General features: G+C 45.6%; 1 protein-coding gene across 4 annotated transcripts in view; it reads left to right on the forward strand.

The window, feature by feature from the left end:
• The window catches only part of SPECC1 (sperm antigen with calponin homology and coiled-coil domains 1), a 226,925-nt gene that overhangs the window by 135,162 nt on the left and 67,375 nt on the right, over positions 1-24,388 (forward strand). For 3 of the 4 annotated variants that reach the window (XM_047089716.1, XM_047089717.1, XM_047089719.1), the window contains 6 exons: positions 229-436; positions 4,252-4,325; positions 4,735-4,913; positions 18,713-18,858; positions 20,027-20,127; positions 23,180-23,261. In XM_047089716.1, coding sequence (XP_046945672.1) covers positions 229-436; positions 4,252-4,325; positions 4,735-4,913; positions 18,713-18,858; positions 20,027-20,127; positions 23,180-23,261 — 790 coding nt within the window. Of the gene's footprint in view, positions 1-228; positions 437-4,251; positions 4,326-4,734; positions 4,914-9,904; positions 11,309-18,712; positions 18,859-20,026; positions 20,128-23,179; positions 23,262-24,388 lie in introns of those variants that run through there. The other variant, XM_047089718.1, reaches the window with a different exon arrangement.

Consider the following 24,388-nt stretch of genomic DNA (forward strand, 5'->3'; position numbering starts at 1 on the left):
CCTGCAGCTTTCCTTATGCCTGTAGGGACACAGCATCCACCATTTGGCCTTTTGCACACATCACGTTTCTCTATATTTATAGCCTTGGCTGTTTCTGAGGCTAAGAATACAGGTGTCAGGTACCGCGTGTGCACAGAGCTTCCCTTGCTGTGCGTGGATGAGCCTGGGGCTGATGTGCGAGGAACATTTTCCTGTTACGCTGACCGGGAAACCTTCCTTTCGTTCTAGGTGGAAAAGGATTATTCTTACTTGAAGGAGATATGTGATCGTCAGGCAGAACAGCTGAGCAGAACCAGCCTCAAGCTGCAGGAGAAAGCGTCAGAGAGCGATGCGGAGATTAAAGACATGAAGGAAACCATATTTGAACTGGAAGATCAGGTGGAACAGCATCGGGCTGTCAAGTTACATAACAACCAGCTCATCAGTGAGCTAGAAAGTGAGTGAAATCACGCCCTGGTCACAGGTAGGCCAGGAGCCAGCAGGGTGCTGGGGAGGGCCTGCGAGAATTATTTTTTGAAAAGTCTTCCTAGGGGCGCCTGGGTGGCGCAGTCGGTTAAGCGTCCGACTTCGGCTCAGGTCACGATCTCTCTGTCCATGGGTTCGAGCCCTGCGTCGGGCTCTGTGCTGACTGCTCGGAGCCTGGAGCCTGCTTCGGATTCCGTGTCTCCCACTCTCTCTGACCCTCCCCCGTTCACGCTCTGTCTCTCTCTGTCTCAAAAATAAAAATTAACATTAAAAAAAAAGAAAAAAGAAAAGTCTTCCTTGCGCATAGTCTACGGTCTCCTAGGAGGAGAAAGGCAGGATACTTAACGCCTTTAACTGGAAAACGGGTGGCATCAAAGAAACAATCATTGAACATCGAGCCAGCAGCGTGGGGTGACGGTGAAAAGGAGCAAACGCATTTTGGAGTGTCAGGTGTGCTGTGCGTGAGCCACACCGCTGACCGCACTCTTCCGGCCTTGACAGAGCTTTGTCTTTTGGGCCTGATGGATGGGAAGATGGGTGACAGATGGTCAGATGGGTTTGAGCAGTGTGTGCTCTTGGGCTCGGGGAGAAAACAATTCTAGCGTGTCTCCCATTGAAGTTAGGATATCAAGTAACTTACAGATGTTGGCCACTTTGTTACTGAAGAGGCTCCAATATATGGCTTCTTTATGGACTCATTGTTTGCTTTGACTAGGGAAAGACTTTAAAAGGGGTTAAACATTGCCTGCCTTGTCCAAATGAGCTTTATCAAAATGATCCCATCTAGTGGTTTGTTTGTTTTTTGTTTTTTTTTTTTTATGTTTATTTATTTTTGAGAGAGAGAGAAAGACAGAGTGTGAGTGGGAGAGGGACAGGGAGAGAGGGAGATACAGAATCTGAAGGAAGCTCCAGGCTCTGAGCTGTCAGCACAGAGCCCGACGCGGGGCTCAAACTCACGGACCGCGAGATCATGACCTGAGCTGAAGTTGGATGCTGAACCCACTGAGCCACCCAGGCGCCCCCTAGTGTGTTTTGCTTTTGGAACACGAGAACTAATGCACAGAGCTTTTAGTGACACTGGCCATTGCTAAAAATAGCATAGCTGGTTGCCTGCAAAGTTCCCTGAGGCATATAGTCCATCCTCCTTATCTAGGGTCCCTATAGCAGGAGAGATGTGATGTGCTTTACGGAGAAAATATGTGCGCTAGACACGTTTTGTTCAAGCACAAGTTTTAGTGCTGTTGGCTGTGAGTTCAATGTTAATGGGAACTTCCAGGGAAGAGAAGAGGAAAGTCACCAACCCGTATATGAGACTGGTCTGGAAGATGCTGAAGTAAAATCTTTGGTCCACGATGAAGCTGTGGAAAAGATGGAAAAGCAGCTAGATTTGCAGATTTGTGAGATGATGTCTGGTTGAAAGAAAATGTAGTGGACTGCATTGTAATGAAACCAAAAACCAAATAAATTTACAGTCCTGTTTCTCAGGGCCAGGAAAGTGTTAAACCCTTCTCAGCTGGTGCTGGTTGGCTCTCAAGGCTCAAAAGGCCACACACCATGAGAAAGTTAAAAACTTTGCAGGTGAGGCAGGTTTAGGAGGTGCAGAAGAATCTTTTTTTAAGTTTATTTATTTTGAGGACTGGGGAGCATGAGAGGAGGAGGGGCAAAAAGAGAGGGAGAATCCCCAGCAGGTTCCACACTGTCGGCACAGAGCCCGATGTGGGGTTTGAACCCACAAACCGTGAGATCATGACCTGAGCTGAAATCAAGAGTCAGACGCTGAACCGCCTGAATCACCCAGGCGCCCCAGAAGAATTTTCAAAATGCCTGCTGAGTGTTATACAGGAAAAAGGTCCCGTGGATAAGCAGGTTTCCAGCATTGTTGGGATGGGCTTTTTTTTTTTTTTTTTTTAAGGACATTGGCAAACAAACCTGTGTAACACAAGTAATGTCTCCTTTGATAAAAATGTCGTGACCAGAGGCTCGCAAGAACCTAACTCCATATTCCCCATAGGACCAATAGTTTAGTATTCACTAATTCTGCATGCATGACAATTTTATGTAACTGCCACAAATGAGGATTGACTGTATAGTCTACACTGTGATTGATTGGTTAGCACCCGAGTTCCATCCTTCATTGGATGTGCCATGCAGGACAGCTACAGAATGTTAGCATTCAGTGTCCACAGCATTCAGACCATTCTCAGTAGTCATGCTTGAGAATACGACCAAACCCCCCTGCCCCCGTCCATGTATATTTCCAAACACAGCACCATGCTTGACAAGCATACAGTCAAAGAAGAGAAGTTTGGTTTTGTTTTGTTTTTGTTACATTGCCCTTGAGAGTTTGGTTGTGTGGTCCCCAAATCCTTAAAAGTCAGCACAGACCCACCAAGAAAGCCAGCATATAATTAATGTTCTGAGCAGATGTCAGGCCACTCCCTGGGGTTGGATCACAACATACCCAAGATTGAAAATAACACAGACTGTGTGTCTTTTGAGAAGCTTTTTAAAAAGAAATTTTTTTAATGTTTACCTATTTTTGAGAGAGAGAGAGAGAGAGAGAGAGAGCAGGCACATGAGTGGAGGAAGGGCAGAGAAAGAGGGAGACACAGAATCCGAAGCAGGCTCCAGTCTCTGAGCTGTCAACACAGAGCCTGATGCAGGGCTCAAACTCACGAACTGTGAGATCATGACCTGAGCTGAAGTTGGACACTTAACTGATTGAGCCACCCAGGCTCGCCTTGAGAAGCTTTTTAACCTCCTTCCAGCATATTAAGGTATTATTAAGATGTCTCTTCACTGGGAGACCCAGGGACACACAAATCCAGGCCAAGACCAGTCACTCCCCTCTATAAGTTCCTTGAGAGAAATGGACAGAAAAATAGAAACAAAGTTAAGGAGTGTTTTCTTATTCTGTAGCATTGACCCCCAACCACAGATTCGGAGGCCCCCAGTGCTGCATTAGATTGTCCCATGTGGGCCCTGACCATGTGTTTATTCTTTTTGAAGCCTCTCTGGTAATTCTGACTCATATCCTTAATAGACATCTACTGCCCTGGAATGAATCACGAAGAACCGTTGAAGAATTTTAATTGGGACACAATCAGACTTAAATTGAAACGAGTCCAGTAGCCATGTGGAAGAATTCGAGATAGAGAGAGGAAAGGACTGAGGATGTTCTTAATTAGGGAGAGCGGTCAGGTCACTTTGGAGCTGTTAAAATACACCCACCCCAGATCCTGTCTCCCCCCCCCCCCCCCACCCCGGGCGTTCCCTTTCTATGGGTCAGAGCCTGGGGCTTTAAACCTGTGTGCTCTGGAGAGGCTTCCCAGGCGATTCGGAGGCTTAAGTACGATTAAGAACCACGACCCTGGCAGCTGATCTAAAAGTCACCGGAATAATAACCAGTCACATCCTCTGTTATACAAAAGCCTTCGGTCTCACAGGTTTAGAGGACATTCAGGACGATCGTGTGCAACTGTCAGGGAGGCCGAGAGGGAGTGTAATAAACGTGAGTGGCAGTTTACGTCTTCCCAGAGTGCTGCATGGGTTTACCACCTGTCATCCGATGGTATAACCTAACGAAACACCGCTTATTTCCCAAACCATCCCGTTTTCTATGTCGGAAGATCCTCCGGTGTCTGGCTGCCAGTTATCAGGGTGCTAAGGATGGAATTTATAGCAGAATGGACAGATTCTAAATCTGGAGCTGCTCCCTTGCTACCTAGCTTATTTTCCCCCAAGAGCCTTGCACCTTTTCCAGCTCTCTGACTTGTTCTTTTCCAGGCAATGTGATGAAGCTGGAGGAACAGAAGTCAGACCTGGAAAGGCAGCTGAAGACGCTCACTAAGCAGATAAAGGTGAGATGGGGCTACAGCCGGGGACGGGGGAGGGGCCTTCCCCATCATTTTACCGAGAGCGTCCCCGCCTTAGGTTTGGAAACCTTTGAAAAGCTTCCCGATGACTCTCCTGGCCTGCGTTCCCGGAGTCCCTTCCCATGGCACGGGCCCTGGTACCACCGATTAGCGTTGGCAGGGAACAAAATTAAAGCAGGCTTTCATTTGCAGGCTGGGGCACTCTGATAACACGAAGGTGTAAGTTCCCACCCGTGCTGGGCCTCTTGCCCGGTAGTGAGGCAGCACGAGAGCGGTGCTCGGTGCCGCCTGGCCAGTCTTCCTCAGTGGCTGACACGGGGGGGACCCTGGCGCCCCTGCCCACGTGCCAGGCCTGGCCGGCCGGTGACGCGGGCATGGGTCCTGGCATTTTCAGGAGGAGACCGAGGAGTGGAGGCGGTTCCAGGCGGACCTGCAGACCGCGGTGGTGGTGGCCAACGACATCAAGTGTGAGACACAGCAGGAGCTACGCGCCGTGAAGCGGAGGTTGCTGGAGGAAGAGGAGAAGAACGCGAGGCTGCAGAAGGAGCTGGGGGACATGCAGGGCCACGGCAGGTTGGTCACGACGGAGCCACGCGTTTGTGAGTCTGGCGGGCACCCGCGCAGTGCTTGGCTTCTCACTTAATCGCCATGCATGAGCCTTCACCGTCTGGAGACGTGGCGCTTTGATGTCTCTCTGCACAAAATCTTTATTCCTTTCCTAAGCTCGCTCCCCCGCGGCTGCCACCACGACACAGCCTAGGAACGGTTCATCCAGGGCCCCGTGGCTGCCCATTCTCTGGCCCAAGGCGGTGAGAAGACTCTTGGCTCGCATACGTACGAAAGTTCTAGCCACGTGTCCTCCTACATTGAAAGACTAGAAAGATGTCTGGGATGCTCCTTAAATCCCAGAGCTGGTTAGCGCCCGGCAGTGCCCACTGCAGCGAGCCGTGGCAACACCTTGCGTGGGAAAGGTTGGACTCACTCCCCGGGGGAATTGCCACCAGATAAGGGACTCATTTCTCATGGCCCAGTGACATGCTTCTCCCTTGGCAATGCCTGTGGCCTGCCTCCAAAAGCCCTTGAAATAACCCTCTTTATGAGAAAGGATGAGCGCGGCAAACTCAACATCTGGCAGATAGGTGACTTTCCTTTTCCGTTCCGAGGGAGGGAAATCACATGGTGTAACACCCCAGAGAGCTCTTCTTTTTTAAAAAAATTTTTTTTAATTTGTATTTATTTTTGAGAGACCGAGACAGGATGCGAGTGGGTTAGGGGCAGAGAAAGAGAGGTAGACAGACAGAATGCGTGGGCGCATGAGCCAGGGAGGGGCAGAGAGAGAGGGAGACAGAATCCGAAGCAGGCTCCAGGCTCCGAGCTGTCAGCACAGAGCCCAATGCGGGGCTCGAACGCACAAACTCTGAGATCATGACCTGAGCCGAGGCCGGACGCCCAACCGACTCAGCCACCCAGGTGCCCCCCAGAAAGCTCTTCTTAAGCGGGATGTTTCAGAGGAAGGTACTCCTAAAGTGAGCTCAAAGTTAATTATCATTTAAAATTGAAATGGTTTACAAACGAGATTACAAAACAGTACTTTAGGCTTTAACTAATGCAGTGTCCCCTTCCCCCAGTCAGGAGTAAATGTCCCTAACTTTGGGATTCGTGGATATTAGGAAATTATTTGGAATTTCGAGATGCCTTTGAAATATGAAATGTAGCATTTTAAAATCAGAGTTAGTGGGTCCTGAATGCTGCTTGGTACCGTTTGCTTTTCTTACATGTTTTCCGGGATCTCGAGGGTTTGTTCCCTGGCTAGATTCTGAGCCTTTGGGCCTGATGTATTATCATGAATTTCATAACATGGGAAAAAGTAGATTTCTTATGAGAACTCTGTTTCGATTCTCTCCCCAAATTTGCTTTAGTTAGTCTCCCTCCTTCCTTTGTTGATGACTTTTACAGAAAACAGCCCATAGAGAAGGATTCAGGTACAACATTTGTAGCTTGTTCCGTGATTCACGCTTGAAAATCGAGGTGATTATTTTATAGTCACACCTATACCCTGCGGCCGCCAGGGCGTGTGAATTTTACATTGAGGAAGGATAGGAAGACTAGACTTGATAGTGTTGACATGACCACGAGGTCCCCTAGTCTGCTTTTGTGCTTCTGTTTATTTGTCCTTTTGTCTCGCTTTCATAACGTGTGTCTTTGGAAGAGGAACCTGATCATAACTTGCGTTGCTTCATCCATACATTATCTTAAAAGTAAAGGATAGGAGACGAGTCCCGAGTTTATATAGTGGCCCTGAATAAGTTATTATGTGGGCTGTTGTATTTCTTACATGGATTCTGAGACACAGGCCAGATTGTACAACTTGAACTCTGACACCGTAAGAAATCCTCGCATGCGTCTTGACTCTTTCGGATCCATATACAATATCCTACATCTTCAAACTTCGGGTCACTTTTTTTTTTTTTATAGACACCGTATGTATCTCTTTTGATTTTCTAGTGATTTGCAAACCTCCCACCCAGATCTAGCAGTTTAATCCCCTATCACAAAACATTTCAGAAGTGTAGAGCTGGCACCATCCCAGAACGTGGCAGATTACTGAAACCCTGCAGGCATCAGTGTGTGTCTCGCCCGTCATCGTGTCGGGCGGGGCTTCAGACAGTGGCGGGTGCCGCTTTCTTGATCCAGTTCTGCAGACTGGCCCTTCCAAAGAGTCGACTCTTTGAAAGGTACTCGCCGATGGCCCAGCCACTTCCTGAACCTCCCCCACGAGCAAGACTTGAAACTGACTCACACCCTCAAAGGTCCTGAAGCGACATAGTGTTTCCGTCTTGGCTGAATAGGTTCTTGACTGAAACCCAATTTGACTTTGCCAGTCACCTAGCGAGAACTCGAAAGTCATTCTTGGTTCAGGCACAGCCAACGAACTTGCAGAAAATTCTCTGATGAGGTCCTCCAAGTACAACTGAGAGAAGGTAAGAGCATCAGAAGAGCGCCTCTGTCCTACTATGGGATTAACTGACTCACATTCTCATTTTGCATTAATGGGCATTTGAAGGGATATAATGACGCTGGTAGGTGAGCAAAGGAAGTGCCTGGGTGTGAATACAAGTTAGCCCTTATTAAATCAGAACGTTATTTAACCCAGTATTTTCCATCATTCTGAAAACTAGCTCATTAGCAGTCTTTGGTCCTGTTACGTTTTCGAAGGCATTTTGATTTTGGAGTCCGAGTAAACCGATGTGAAGATAGGTAGGTACGAGGCTCTAGTCTTGTCTTTGCCACTAACTTGGCACGGTTTCCTTCCCGGACCGAGCTCCTCTGTCCCTCCAAGCAGGAGATAAGAGTGGCTCGTGATTTAAGGCCCTTGTGTTCTCTGAAACCAGTTGGGCAGCTGGCCCTTCCCTGATGGGAGGGTCAGGAACTCACGTGCCAACAGTGAGTGCCCTCTGCCCAATGAACCTCCCAGACACAGTGGCATCTCCACGTTTTAGCTGGGCTGTGGACCTCCCTTTTCTCTAACAGAAATTTGAGCACGCCAATGTAGTTCTTTTTTCTTTTAACTTTATTTATTTATTTATTTTGTGAGAGACAGCACAAGTGGGAAGGGGCAGAGAGAGAGAGGGAGAGACAGAATCCCAAGCAGGCTCCGTGCTGCCAGGGCAGAGCCCGACGTGGGACTCGAACCCACGCACCGTGAGATCATGACCTGAGCTGAAGTCAAGAGCCGGACGCTTAACTGACTGAGCCACCCAGGCGTCTCTGTACAAGCCAGGGTAGTTCTTAGTGGCCGGGAAGTGATCTGTTCTGCCGGACATTGGTAAATTAATGGATGAAAGGATAATAACTTGTTCAACTCTGGCTTCTTTTAGCTTTGAGTCATTAAGAGCAAGACGTTAAAATTAAAACTTCCATCGAAATTAAAACATCACGCCTTTTTCTGGAAAAGTCAAGACCTGGGGCCTGGCCTTCAGATACAGAGAACGCACACGCAGCCCCACATAGTGACTTGATGGGCCACACACAACCTTTCTAGTGAAGGGACATTGTTGAGCAGTGAGTGACCCAGGCTTCTCCAACGGTAACAGGGAAAGACCTACACGTTTTTTTTTCTCTTACTCTGAAACAGTAAAAACCATTATTTTTAGGGTGACTTACTCGGTTCTCACTGTATGTTTATCATATGACCCCAGTAAGCATCCATGGTGACATCTGAAAAAGAGATCATTAAAAACACGCAACATCTGTGCCTCACGAACCGTAGCGATTTCTAAACAGAATGGCTGAGATTCCGAACGTGTCTAGCTTGTGCCGCTCACTGGCTCTTGTGTTGTCCCCTCTGAAGCGGGCAGCGTGGTGGCATATTATCACTGCCAGACTCTCTGGAATCGGCTCTAACTCTGTGTGCACGGTGTATCCTGCCCTAACGTCCGTCACGTGCCTGTGCCGCCCTCTGTGTTCCCACAGCTGTAACGTGTCACAGCCGCTCGCCAGGGGGCGGGGGGGGGGGGGGGTGTGGTTCTGGGACTCTCACTGAAAGGCAGAGCCTGGAAGTCGGAGGTGCAGATTCTCGGAGATCTTCTCCGGTTCTCTTGTTGTAGCGACTTTAATACAGCCTCCCTGGCCCCGCCAGAAGGGTGACCTGTTCTCACGGGGGTTTCTAAGCGGGTTCTGGGCACCTGGGACCGTCAGGGGCCTCTGGTACTTCCTGTGGCCCTCTATATGCAAATTGGCCCTCTGGGATCCCAGCACAACCCTTCCACTCCTCATGTTTTCATGGCTGGAATTTGCATCTGTGGCATTGGATACACAGCCTAGAGTCCTAAAGAGCGATGTCTGCATCCCCTAACCCCCATCTTTTTTTTTTTTTAATGTTTATTTATTTTTGAGAGAGAGAGAGAGAGAGAGAGAGACAGAGCACGAGAAGGGGAGGGGCAGAGGGAGAGGGAGACAGAATCTGAAGCAGGCTGCAGGCTCCGAGCTGTTAGCACAGAGCCCGATGTGGGGCTCGAACTCAGGAGCCATGAGATCATGACCTGAGTTGAAGTCGGATGCTGAACCAACTGAGCCACCCAGGTGCCTGCCCCCCAAACCCCAGTCTTTACAGAGTTGCTTTGAAAAGTGTGGACGTAAGCTTTCCCTAGATCTTTAGGACTTTTATGCCTTAATAATAAATCCCCCTTTTTTTTTTTTTTCTTTTTTGGCCTCTACTAGGACAGTAGAGGGATGCCCGAACCGCTCTGTAAATTACAGAGGGGCCTGATTTTGTGCCTCCTGGCGGTCTCTACTTCCCCAGCACAGCTGCCCGTTGGTGAAGGTCTAGTGAGAGGAGGCTGGTGGTGGTGTTTTGAAGTCTCTGGCATGTTCTCTGACTGAAGACCTTTGACTTCCAAAACTGTTAGAGGCACAGGAATGAAAACATGCTGGTCCTATTCTAGATTGCTCGTGTTTCCCCGTGGGTCAGTGTCAGCCACTCCTTCCTCTGTGTGTAGCCTGAGAGCATGTTGCCTCAAGGAACTCCTTTACCAGCCTTTCCCCCTCCATTTCTATTTCCACAGCTCCGTGGTCTCTGTCAGCTAGCAGAGCATTTGCTGGAAGAAAGACAGCCCAGCCCTTGCCATGATGGGAAACTACAGCCATTTCTATATGAAAGGGGGAATAATGTAGAGGAGAAATGACCCCTTTCAAAGAGCCAGATTGTCTCCTTATAACACCCACTGTTTCACACAGAGTCATTGCCATCAAGTCTGTACCTTTTTTCCGCGTTTTGGAATCCACTCATTCATTGTGCACGATCAGAGATGAATGATCCTTCCCTCCTTTCCCCCCCCCCCCTTTTTTTCTCAGAAGATCCCGAAGTCTTTTATTTGGAGCCTAAGATGAAGTTCTGGAAAACAAAACAAAACAAAAAAGCACAAGCATGTTGTGAAACATTTTTTTTATGTGCAACTAGGGTGTTCCGAGGGAGCAGAGGCGAACACAGCCCATGTTTGTGTTCGACTTTCTGGAGTTTATTTCTGTGCTTCCTCTTGAAAATGGTATCTGACAATCTTGGAATTAACACTACTGAAGGCAAAATAGGAAGCCGTCTGTGTGAGGTCTCATTCTGAAGAAGCCAGCAGGTTCCACTTCCTTCATATCAAGCCTCGAATGAGCCCTTTCAGGCTGGGGTCTGACTTCATGGCCTCATCGGACACAAGCCACCGCTAAGCTTGGGGTTGATTTCCCAAATCTCTGTTGGGCTCAACACAAATAGACGTTTGGCTGATAATAAAGGATGTAGTTGAAGCAGTAATCTTCCGTGGTGACAGTGCCCGTTGGAATCTGACTGGAAATTAGTCAACAACTACAACAGATGCCTCAGGAATAAAACTCGGGAACTGAAAGGCTTTGAATCCAGAAGTGTGTCATTGAGTGGGATCCAGAATTCAGAGTGTGATGTTAAACTCTGGAAGTACCAAGTTTGTGAAGATCCACGTTAATTCGGCGGCCGCCGTCAGGCACGGCCTCCTGTGGCCCAGACAGTTCTGGATCTTAGCTGTGTGTCTCCAGGATGAGACCAGAGTCCCTGTCTGGTACAAGGACGTGAGAAACAGGAACACTGTAACTCAGGAGGATGGTCTGGCCTGTCCCAACCAGAGAGCCCAGAATCCCTAGAAACATTTAGCTTGGTGATAGAAAGAAGAGAGTTCAATGCCTTCTCCCTAAAAATAGTTTAGACTCTCGCTGGCCTTGTCCAATTTATAAACTGGGAGACCTTTACCTCAGATTGCGAATTTCTTGGAATGCTGTGAAATTCACTTGTCAGGTGTTTTTCAACAGGAACAGTAAGAACATAACCTCAACTTCAGATGCACAGCTACATTTGCACCCCGTATTTCGATCTCTCTTTACTCTGGGTACCGTTGAATATTTTTATACGCAAGCATTTATGAACCGCTAAATAAATATGTTACTATTCAGAAGACGCTGTTGCCTGATTTGTAATCACTGGCCACGTTTTCGCAGGGCCTTCGTGTCATCTTGTCCTCCGTTTTCTAAGCGCACGGAGTTTCAGATCTTTAAAGCCACGTCCAATAACTAGAATTTGAGCTAGAAGCAAGCTGGGCTTTCAGTACACATTTGTTGATAGGAGGCTGATTTTAAATATGAATGCAGTTTTTAAAAATGATTTCATTATGGTAACAAGAGGGCAAGGGGCAAAAATACTGATTTTGCATAAACCGTCAAAGCAAAACGCCAGTGTTTCAAAAAAAAAAAAAATCTAGTACATGGAATTTGAAGTCTAGATTTGTCTTGTTGAAATGTAAAAATAAATAGGTCACTTGGTGATTGGGTATATTGGACTTCTTCTTAATTACGAATATTTAGGTGTCCGGGTAACAATGGAAATGGATAATGAAGAATAATCTTTTCCCTGGGGTGCCTGGGTGGCTCCGTTGTTAGGCATCTGACTTTGGCTCAGATTATGATCTCACAGTTCATGAGGTCGAGCCCTCCTGCTTCGGGTAAACACAAGTGCCACTTCTCTCTCTCCCTCCCTCCTCCCACCTTCCTCTGCCCCTCCTGAGATTCTCTCTCTCTCTCTGCCCCTCGGTCACTTGGGCCTTCTCTCTCTTTCTCAAAAAAATATATTTTTTTTTTTCTCTCTCTCTCTAATACTACCCTGTAAGGTAATCAGTGTTCACAGCATGTTTGTTTTTCTTTACCTCCTCCTCTACTCCTAAAAATATATAAGGTTCATTTTTATTTTTTTATAAAAATGGCATTATATTCTGTACAGTACTCTGCATTTTCACATTTCACTGAACAGTGTACCATGGGCATCCTTCCAGGTCAATATATATGAATGTAACTCATTTTCATAGCTGCCTGGTGTCCCAGAGGATGAATGTGCCCTAGAACATTCGAATATTGTCATATCAGTGAACATCAAGGTTATATTTCATGGTTTTTTACTTTCCCAAGAATGGGATAACAGCAGTCCTTATCCACATACACTTATAGATATGTGGTTTTATTTTCATAGGATGGGTTCGTAAAAATATGATTGCTATAATGGAGGATATGCACATTTTTGATTTTAATAGATTTGTTAGATTACTTACCTAAGACTTATGACCTTTTATCCTTGACGAGAGTGCCTGTTTATACACAGCCTTAGCAGAAGCAGATAATACCAATCTTAATTTTTGACAGTAGGATAAACAAAAACTTCTATCTCATTAGTACTTTAACTTTGCATTTTCCCGAGCATATTTTTTATGTTAACCATTTGCGTTTTATCTTTTTGAGAATTGCTTGTTTAGCACTTTTGCTTATTTTTTCATTGAGATGATTGTTTTTCTCTTATCCATTTATAAATCAGCATTTTATTAGGGATGCGTATTTATTCCAGTATATTATGGGTCTTTTGGCTCTTCATCTTGATCAGGGAAAATTTTATATTGTTACACAGTGTAATCTGTTAGTATTTTCTTTTACTGTTTCTGGGTTTTGTTTTGTTCTGTTTTGTTTAAGATTCACCCTACCCTAGGGACACCTGGGTGGCTCAGTCGGTTAAGCATCCGACCTCGGCTCAGGTCACGATCTCATGGTTTGTGAGTTTGAGCCCCGCATTGGGCTCTGTGCTGATGGCTCGGAGCCTGGAGCCTGCTTCGGATTCTGTGTCTCCCTCTCTCTGCCCCTCTCCTGCTCATGCTCTGTCTCTCTCTGTCTCTCAAAAATAAAATAAACATTAAAAATGAAAAAAAAAAAGGCTTCCCCTACCCTAATCTTACACAAATAGGCTGTCACATTTCCTTCATCTATCTCTCTCTCTCTCTCCCTCTCTCTCTCTCTCTCTCTCTCTGTCTCAGATATTTGGTCTACCTTTCTTTGTTTAGTCCGATGTGAGGTATGAGTCTTTATCTTCCAGGTGGACAGCCAGTCGTGCCAGCACCATTTATGATCCAAACCATCCTCTACCCACTAAATCAAAATTCCACCTTTATGTTGTACTTTGTCTATTTTTAGAGGGATGTTCCTCATGTGTTTTCATTTCTTTTTTTTCTAGAACTTTTAAACAAAACTGCTTTAAAAAGATTTTAATGGGATTATTAGATTGCTGATATCATGTTTTAGACTTGGCCTTTCATCGTAAACTGTCATCTTTCATATATTATCCCCTTTTCTTGAATTCTGTTGTATTCTCAAGGCAGTTTCTATCAAGCATATGATTCTGTCTCCTGTCATGAATTTACAAATGTCTGCTCTCCTTTGAGTGCACTCATTCCTTTCATTTTATTTTATGGAATCTGTGCATAGATCAGGGCATGTCTTAGGGCAAGGCAGATAATTGCCTGTCTCCTCTTCTTGCTTAAATGGGTTAGCGTATCAGGGCAAGATCAGTGTCTATAGGTGCTGCTTACGTCTGTACCCACTTGGCCTGACTACTGCTAAAATCTTTTCATGTCTTAAAAAGATATGAAGAGGGGCGCCTGGGTGGCTCAGTCAGTTGAGCGGCCAACTTCAGCTCAGGTCATGATCTAGCGGTTCTTGAGTTCGAGCCCCGCGTCGGGCTCTGGGCTGACAGCTCAGAGCCTGGAACCTGCTTCGGATTCTGTGTCTCCCTCTCTTTCTGCCCCTACCCTGTTTGCACTGTGTCTCTCTCCCTCCCAAAAATAAACATTAAAAAAAAAATTTTTTTTTAAAGGATACAAAGGAAGGTTCTTTTTTTTTTTTTCAAGTTTATGTATTTATTTTGAGACAGAGAGAAAGAGAGGAAGGGGCAGAGAGAAAGGGAGAGAATCCCAATTAGGCTCTCCACTGTCAGCGCAGAGCCCAATGAACCTTGAGATCATAACCTGAGCTGAAGTTGGACGCTTAACTGACTGTGCCACCCAGGCACCCGAGAAGGAAGGTTCTTTAAGGTAAATTGGTGTTACACATATCGGAGACACAGAAGCTCAAATGAAGTACAGAGGAACAGGTTCGTAGTGGGTGAAATTCATGTGTCCAGTTCCTTCTCTGATGAAACTAATTGTGGGAACCAGCATCCTGGGTCTGCTTTTGCTAGCCATTGTCCATTTCAGGGACGTGCTGTGGCTCTTCCTAATCTGCCCCTTTCTGCTACTGTCCTTTTACCTGGGATAAACCATCTCTGGCCTCTTCGGACAGTCCTATGTTAATGTCGCCCAGCCCTTGCAGGAAGAATGCTCTGTGTGCTCAGGGCTTCCTCTGCTCCTCTGAGGCCCAGCTCCCTAACGGGGGCCGTCAGAGGAGCTTCCCCACATCTTCATTTTCTCTGAAAGGGAATCGGGAATAAAGCCGTAGTATTTACTTTCCATCCCTCCGCCCACTCCTCCCACTTACTCTCTATGTAGCAGAAAGTCCTCAAAGCTCAGGCCAGGTAGATGCTGTCTTTCTGTAGCGTCCGGTGCTGAGGCAGGATTTCCACAGTGACTCTCACTGCTGGGATTTGGAGATGAGGATGCCTGTGTTCAAAGTGCTCTCTTACCCTGTTTGTTTTACTGCCGTGTCTACGCTTCTACTGAAATTCCAGAATGAGATTCGGGAAAACACGGATACCTGAGAGCCAGAATAGTTATGCATTTCTGTTTCACTCTAGAGCTGCAGACCGCTTTTAGATTTGTCCCACACACGACAGTAAGAAACACGTGGAGAAAATTGCATTCCACGCAAGGGCGTAGAATGAGCAAAGGCACAGACGGAAGACCTAAACGGAACAGAGCCCCGGGTAGCTAGGGTTGTAGCCCAGAAGCGAGGTGAGTGGAGGGGAGGCAGGTTATGAGTCTGTGTGGTGCCAGGAAGGGCCTGGAGCTGGGCTCACTCAGGTTTTCAGGAACATGACTGGTCTTCTTTACAGATACTGACCTGCCGGTTATGAAGGTAGCGGTGGTGTGACACAGAGGTAGTTAACTTTTGAATACTTTAAAACTAAGCATCAGGGCCCCCCCGGGGGGCTCAGCCGGTTAAGCGTCTGACTTCAGCTCAGGTCATGATCTCACTGTTCGTGGGTTCGAGCCCCGCGTCGGGCTCAGTGCTGACGGCTCGGAGCCTGGAGCCTGCTTCGGATTCTGCATCTCCTCCTCTCTCTGCCCCTCCCCTGCTCTCTCTCTCTCTCTCTGTCTCTCTCAAAACTAAAATAAAAACATTAAAAAAAGTTTTGAACTAAGCACATACAAGAGCTCACATGTTACATTCTTGCATCGACATGGACCTGGATGACGAAATAAGTGCTGTGGAAAGTCAGCACCACTTGAAGACTCTATCTTTAACCAAAGAGAGCAGTGAATTAGAGAGACTGGTAACATTTTGAAAATAAAAGACGACTGCAGACACATGGGCACATACGTTTAAATTAGAACTGCAGACACATGGGCACATACGTTTAAATTAGAACCAAAGACCTAGAAGGTACAGCAACAGTGAGTACGTGGTCCTTGCCTGCAACGGTCGGTCATTCTCGGATATGGGTTGCCCCTTCCTAAGAGCAGATTACCGCATGAAAATAAGAGCAATGAAATAAATACTGATAGCATTTTTAAAAATACACGTTAAGTAAATTACATAACACTTTTAAGATACATGGTACTTACTATGGAGCTGTACGCAAAATTTTTTTTTTTTTTTTTTTTGGCAAAAATCGTTCATTATTATCATAGTCTTACATTCTGGAATCAGATGGAGACACACCTCATTTTTGTTGTTTTCATCGTGCCCGCTAAGCACACGGCAGCTCCTTTATCTGCGAGGCACCTGAATATAGAGAGACTGCTTGCTCGATGCTATAGGGAAATCGAATACTAGGCATATTGAAAGATAGTATCTTTGTATACAGTTGTCCCTTCAAAACCATGGAAGCTGTACTTCTGGGTGACATAGGAGATTTTCAAAGCTCATTTGATGATATGTGTGTGTGGGTCTTGTTCTACAGATTGACCTTCGAACCTAACCTCTGTCTTCAGGACGTAATAGCTAGCATAGAACAAATTCCTAACCTTGAAGCTTTTCCTGTATTTAATGAATTTGTGACAATGCACCTGCTACATGCTTAATATTTCTTAACATCCTTTATAGAATACAGAGTCTTACTCTTCCTTAGAACAGAGAAAATGTAGTATTTCATTTATTGCCAGGGGTGTTACTGGTCGATCTAGGACAATCCTAACAGGCTGCCGTAAAGGAATTTCAGATCTATTGATGATTAAGGTGCTGTGCTAATAAAAAAACAATAGTGTTCTTAATAGCCGTTTTCTATGGTTCTTCAATTCAGGCTTTGTTTTGTGAATCCTTCTACCCCTGACAGGCGTGTGCGTGCGCATATACACATGCGTCCCTGTTATATAACATGGCGGGGCAGGGGGTGGTATTTGGTTCAGCGGCTTCTCCGATCTGCTTAAACAACTTGCAGAGTTCCCCACTACTGACTCTTACTGTTCTAGGCAAGCCGACTGATCATTTGAAATATAGTCTTGGGGTATCTGAAGGCCAGAGGACTGGGAATCGGCTCTTGGACCCTTGCTCTTTTCTAAATGAGCCTTCCTATTAATCATTTGATCTGTTGAATCACAGAGAAATGTAGGTGATTGAAGGAAATACCTTGGCAGAAGGTAGGATTGTTTGCATTAAATTATCAAGGAACCAAATGAAAATGAATTTTTAAAAAAGATCTTCCTTCGGGACGCCTGAGTGGCTCATTCGGTTAAACATCCGACTCTTGATTTCAGCTCAGGTCATGATCTCACGGTCCGTGAGTTTGAGCCCTGCATCGGGCTCTACGCTGACCGTGCGGAGCCTGCTTGGGATTCTCTGTCTTTCCCTTTCTCTCTGCCCCTCCCCTACTTGTGCGTGCATGCGGTCTCTCTCTCTCTCTCTCTCTCTCTCTCAAAAAAAAAAAAAAAAAAAAAAAAAGATCTTCCTTTGAAGGGTGCCCTGAGTTTCTGCAAAGCCCCATTGGGAGCCCGTCCTTTAAATGGGTTGGTGAGAAGGTAGTTCACTTTGTTTCTGACCTTCCTCGGAATGGCCGGGACAGAAATTGGAGATTTTTTTTTTCCTGCTTGTTCCTAACCTGATTTCATTCTATTTCTGCGTATTCACCACTTGATTGTATACTGTATAACACAATGGGGAAAATACAAAAATCAAACTCATTCAGTTAAAAAACATTGGGGGGGTTGCGGTGGGCGCCTGGGTGGCTCAGTCGATTAAGCATCCAACTTCGGCTCAGGTCATGGTCTCACAGTTCGTGAGTTCGAGCCCCACATTGGGCTCTCTGGTCTCAGCGCAGAGCCCACTTCAGATCCTCTGTCTCCCTCTCTCTCTGCCCCTCCCTGGATCTCTCTTTCTCTATCTCAAAAATAAATAAACATTAAAGACATTTTTTTAAAACCCAGCTCCCTACCAGTTTCTGAAGTTCCTGGTATTTTCTTTCAAGGAAGTCACCAGGTTATTGATTTTTTTTTTTTCACTCAAAAGAAGGGGGAGACAAAAGTGTAGGACAGCATGATTTCAATGTTTTAAGTTCCGCCTCACTAAAATTTATTTTGTTCACATCGATCACAGAGCAACAGAAGCAAGCTTTGAGAATTAAGGACAAGAATTAAGGACAAGTAAATTCAACCACGGAAGCTTATGAGCAGCTGGATTGATCCCAGAAAGATCAGTAAATAAATATTTTAAACTTCCACTGACCTTATTAAAATACACTGCCAGAAATATTCTGTTTGAGCCATTCTCATAAATGAGTCATCTTCCAAAAACAGCTGGTAGCAATTTGCTATAAGAAAAAGAGTAGTGACTTAGAAATCAGAAGATTGGGAGGTCTTGCCTTGGCTTGTTCACAGGGAGATTAAATGACACGCTAACATGTCCCAGATGAGGCACAAGAGAATTGAATCAGATGATCTGTCTTTAAAAGACCCCTTCATGGGGCACCTGGGTGGGTGGTTAAGCATCCTACTTCAGCTCAGGTTATGATCTCACGGTCATGATCTCTCGAGCCCCACATCGGGCTCTGTGCTGACAGCTCAGAGCCTGGAGCCTGCTTCTCATTCTGTGTCCCCCTATCTCTGTCTCTCTCTCTCTCTCTCTCTCTCTCTCTCTTTCAAAAATATTAAAAACATTAAAAAAATTTTTTTAAATACTTTCCTGGCCATTCCCAAGAAAACATCTCTGATAAAAATAGAGGGCAGTACCTATATTATTTCCCAGAGAGGCAAAGCGGATACAGAAAATGAGATTTTAAATCGGGGATCCTCCTTCCGGATTTGTTTTTCTCGGCATTGTTTCTGTTTCCATCTGTGTCTCTTCCCCCCTGGGAACATCCTCCACCTTTTCAATTTGCCGTACTCTTTACCATGCAGACCTGTGAATGAAGAGTCAGAACCCCCCGAGGTCGATGCTCCCAGCCGGTGGCATGGCGTCTATGTGAACAGAACATCTCCGACGCCTTCGGAATCTGCGACCACCGTTAAGTCCCTCATCAAGTCATTTGACTTGGGACGTCCAGGTATTTCATCATTTGGTCTCACGAATCCAACTCGAATTCAGACGGTGGCCCCACATACCAAGCTGTCTCTACTCCACACTGGCCCCAAATTAATGCAACCACAAGGGCTCGTCTACGTCATTCTGCACGTAGCTGCCGTGTACAAGAGACTTCTGCAGCCTTGCTGAAGCTCCCGTAAGACAACCCTGAAGAGTCTGCGTCACACGTAATACAGCCTCCTCTTTCTCTCCACCTCTTCCTTAGCTTTAATTCCAGACTTGCCACGTTCCTCTTCTGCCTCTGTGTCCATTAAACTCAGGTTACCACCGCTGGCCTTCTTACCGTCTCATGAGAGTTAGCAGGGTCAGCCGGAGGCTTCATTTCCTAGAAAATGAGGTGTTGAATCTATGCCTTTGGCTCTCTTGTTGGACACCCCCCGCCGCCGGCCTTGCTCGTCTCACAACATACTGTTAGACTTTTCTCTCCCTGGTCTTGTGTGCGACTGCCTGTTCTGACCTGTCATGCCTGATCTTGACACATTCCCAGATTTTTCTGTAAATGTCTCTCTGGCTCACAGTTCACCGTTATTCACTGTTAACTATGTACGTGAGGAAAATGCATGTTGCTACTCTACGCACATAAATATAGTAGATGGAAGAAACCAAATGTGCATCTGTCCAAAATAGCAGTATATTTCTTCTCTTGACCGCAACAGATAACGCCTGTGGTGTAGGGAGACTAGAGTTATTACCCCTAGCTAATCCTAGGATGCACCTGGTTGTCTTTGCTAAAATAGTTTGTAGCTAAGTTAGATGAAGATTAGCTTGCAAATATTAAAAGATATGAAAGCCGGTGACTACGTTCAGTCTGTGAAGATAGGAAGTGAATGAACAATGAATGGTTTGTGCAAGAATTTTCCTGTTCCTTCTTGCCTTAGATGCCTCGTCACATGTTTCTCCCCCCCCCCCCCCGTCACTGTGTGTCCCACCTCTAAGAGCAACCCCCGTGTAGTTGGCTCCTCCCCGCTCCTTCCCCTGTTCAGCACTAGTCCAGAGGAGAGAACAGAGTGGTACCTTAGAAGCATCCTGGGATGCCTTTGTAGTCACCAAAACAGTAACAAATGAGGAGCTGTTACTTGCTGTTTTGAACTGGAACTGCATACAAATGTCCCCTTCTCTTTGCTTGGCAGGTGGAACCGGACAGAATATTTCTGTCCATAAAACCCCCAGAAGCCCCCTGAGTGGGATCCCCGTGAGGACCACTCCAGCTGCTGCTGTTTCTCCAATGCAGGTAAGAGAGCTTTGGCCACGTGGGTGGTGGCCCGTGCCACGTGGTATCATCGTGGTGTCTTGTGCCCAGGCAAGTCGCAAAGGGAAAGTGAAAACCCAATTGTTTTATTCTTTGAGGCACATTGAACGTCGTTTTTAATAGGAGTAAGATAATAATAATGAAACTTTCGTTAAAAATTACAATTCTAGGGGTGCCTAGGTGGCTCGGTCAGTTAAGCGTCCTACTTCAGCTCGGGTCACGATCTCGCAATACGTGAGTTCGAGCCCCGCGTCGGGCTCTGTGCTGACAGCTCAGGGACTGGAGCCCGCTTCACATTCTGTGTCTCCCTCTCTCTCTGCCCCTCCCCTGCTCTTGTGTGCGTGCTCTCTCTCTCTCTCTCTCTCTCAAAAATAAACATTAAAAAAAATTTTTTTTTAATTATAATTCTGGGCACCTGGGTGGCTCAGTCAGTTAAGCATCCGACTCTCGATTTCTGACAGTGCAGAGCCTGCTTGGGATTCGCTGTCTCCCTCTCTCTCTGCCCCTCCCCTGCTCACACAGGTGCACTTTGTCTCTCTCTCTCTGTCTCTCTCAAAATAAATAGATATTTTTTAAAAATTTTAACAATTGCAGTTCTGAGGCCTGATAAAGATCCAAGAGAAGCACTCTAAACCTCATATAATTTTGTTTGTAAGGTATATTTAAAATTTTCAGTTAACCGAAGATTGTAATTTTTACCAGAAGTGGATATTGAACTAGTTATTTTTCTCAAAGAATTGTGTCTTTTCTTTTTTTTCCCAAAAGCCCCCCAGAGAGAGAAAACATTTATAATTTGTAAGTTCTTAGAGTTCACTGGGTACAATCTGTGTCACCTTTGCCATTTTGTGAAGGTTCTAGATCAGAGCTACTTGGCATTTTCAGAGTCCAGAGTGCTAACCATTACACCATGGAACCCACTCGCTACTTGGCATTTTCTAAGGCTGGGGCTTTCAGTGTTATTAGTAACATTCAGCACTCTGCTCTCTCTGAGCCAAGGGTAATGTTGTCATTAATAAGTACCGTTTTGGGGCGCCTGGGTGGCTTAGTCGGTTGAGTGTCTGACTTTGGCTCAGGTCATGATCTTACCGTTTGGGACTTTAAGCCCCACGTTGGGCTCTGTGCTGACAGCTCAGAGCCTGGAGCCTGCTTCACATTCTGTGTCTCCCTCTTTCTCTGCCCCCCACCCCCACTCCCGCTCACACTCTGCCTCTCTCTCTCTCTCAAAAATAAATAAACATTAAAAAAACATATATAGCTTGAATGTTTCCGTATGTACTACCCCTGCAGCCAACACCAAGGTAAAGCATTCTCGTCACCCCAGAAGGCCCCCCCATGCCACCACCCAGTCAGTAATCTCTTAAAGTAGCCATTATTCTGACCTCTGTTACCATTGGATCAGTGTCACACTGACCTAACCATTGTAAAAGGGAGTGACTTAGAAATCTCCCTTGCTCCCCAGCCCCAGAAAGAACCACTGTTGATGGCTTGTTGTGTATCCTTCTACATGTTTTTCTTTAGCATAAAAGTGTGTGTGGTTGGGGAAGGGGGAGGGAGAGAAAGTTTTATAAATTAGATTACACTAAACATCATTCAGACACTGGCTCATTCCACTTTGTTGTTGGAATGGAATCCATGAGGGCAGGGATTTTTATCTGTTTTGCTTGCTATTCTATCTTTTGCCTGGACCAGTGGCCGGCACATAGTTCTATCACAGTACAAGCTCAGTAAATATTTGTTGAATGAATGAAGGAAGCTATCAGAGACATCTTTACATGTCAGTATTTGGAAAAAATACTGCATTCTTTTTTTTTTTTTAATTTTTTTAATGTTAATTTATTTTAGAGAGAAAGAGAGACAAAGTGTGAGCAGGGGAGGGGCAGAGAGAGAGGGAGACACAGAATCTGAAGCAGGCTCCAGGCTCTGAGCTGTCAGCACAGAGCCTGATGCGGGGCTCAAACTCATCAACTGTGAGATCATGACCTGAGCTGAAGTCAGACACTTAACTGACTGAGCTACCCAGGTGGCTCCCCTCCTTCTTTTTTTAAGGCTGAATAATATTTCAGTGTATATAAATACCACATTTTGTTTATCCATTCATCTGTCCATGGACATTTAGGTTGTTTCTGCCTCTTGACTATTGTGAGTAATGCTGCAAAAAACATGGGTGTGCAAAAATGTCTTCTAGATTCATTTTTTTTGGATATAGACCCAGAAGTGAGACTGCTGGATTGTGTAAGAGTTCTATTTTTAATTTTTTGAAGAGCCTCCCTACTATTTTCCATAGCGGGTACACCATTTTATATGCCCACCAGCAGTGCACAAAGATTTTAATTTTTCTGCATTTTGATCAACACTTGTTATTTTCTCTCTCTCTCTCTCTCTCTCTCTCTCTTTAAAATAATGACCCTTCTGACAGATGTGAAGTGATATCTCATTGTGGTCTTGATTTGCATTTCCCTGATGAGTAGTGAAGTTGAGCATCTTTCCATATGCCTGTTGGCCATTCAGAAACAGTATTTTTACACACCTCCTTGAATATACATAGAATTTTCCAGGAAGGTACTCACAAAGCTGATTAATTATGATTAATAGAAGAAACAGGTGGTGGGAGTGAGAGGGAGACTCTTTCCATTTTATGTCCTTTCTGTTCTTTTGAGGATCGGGCCAATTGCATTTATTACCTATTCAAATAAATAAGTTGTGTTGTTTTTTTCCAATGTATATTTATTTTTGAGAGAGAGGGTGAGCACAAGCAGGGGAGCGGCAGAGAGAGAAAGAAAGGGAGACACAGAATCCACAGCAGGCTCCAGACCTCGTGCGGGACTTGAACCCACAGACTGTGGGATCACGACCTGAGCTGAAATCGGATGCTTAACCCACTGAGCCACCCCGGTGCCCCTAAATAAGTTGTTTTAAAACCTCCCTCTCGTGATTCTGATGAGTTTAAGAACCGTTGTGTGGACACACATGCCTTGTTTACGCTGTCCTTGGGGTCACGAGCTCACCTGTGCTGCTGTGCCTTTTGGTTTTTTAGAGACACTCCACTTACAGTAGCGTTCGGCCAGCCAGCAAAGGTGTGACTCAGCATTTGGATCTTCCAGAACTTCCACTCTCAGGTAATACAAACACCTTTGACTTATTTTTTTGTGCGGTCGACATTTCTTCTTTGCCCGAAACCGAGCTTAGAAAAATAACCCATGGCATTTATCTCAAACAGTTGAAAACCCCAAATGTTTTGTGTGACGGGTGTTGGATCCTGTTTCCTGCCAGCTGTCCTTCCCAGCATGCATGTGTTCAGGAGAAATGTCCAGATTTGGAGGGGGGGTTGCTTGCTTTTTACCGAATCTCAAGGGAATAATTTACAATCTTTAGAAGTCACTATTTTAAGAAAAAAATTTTATCTGATTCTAAAGGTCTGTTGCTTCCACAATTCCTGAAATATTGCCTCTTTAGGGCTCTGTCTCTGAGCGTAGTCCCCTTCCTGTTGTTCCCGCGGGTATTTTATTTATTTATTTTGAGAGAGAAAGCACGAGCGGGGGAGGGGTGGACAGAGAGGGAGAGAGAGAATCCCAAACAGGCTCCGCACTGTCAGCACAGAGCCTGCTCGGGATTCTCTTTCTCTCCCTCTCTCTCTGCCCCTCCCTTGTGTGCATGCACCCTGTCTCTCAAGATAAATAAATAAACATAGGAAAAAAAAAAAAAGGAAGAACACTGTCTGCCTCATAGTATCGCTCCAAGGGCTGAGTGAACGCGGCCGGGCGTGGGGTGGGTGCTGTGGAAGTGTTGGCTGTTACCACTCTAACGTCTGGTCTCTTGGAATCAGTTCGCCTGTCAGAACAAAGAGGCATTAGCAGAATGTTAAGCTTGTCCTGAGTATTTACCCTAGAAATTTATGTGTATGACTCTGTGGTCACTGTTGTGAGGAAACAACAAAGATAAAAAAGAACGCGAACACTAAATGAATTATTTGCTGGTGCCTAACAGGAAGGCCAGAAAGCCAGAAATCTATATTGCATAGATAGAAGTCCCGTGTTGCTAAGCATCAGACAAAACTTCTGTAATACGGTATGAATCTAAAGGAATTCTAGCTGTTCTTCTTTTAGATCATGGTCAAACACCATTAGGTTCATTCTTAACATAGTTATTTCTGAAATAACTATTGTTATTGTTTTGGTCTTTCACTGGAAAGTCTTTAACCTTACCACCTTATTTTCTTTCACTTCTGAATTTTGTTTTCTTTTTT

Source organism: Lynx rufus, unplaced genomic scaffold, assembly GCF_022079265.1.
Source record: "Lynx rufus isolate CCGP_SWC_20201006 ecotype Redwood Valley unplaced genomic scaffold, mLynRuf1.p SCAF_28, whole genome shotgun sequence".
NCBI lineage: Eukaryota > Metazoa > Chordata > Mammalia > Carnivora > Felidae > Lynx > Lynx rufus.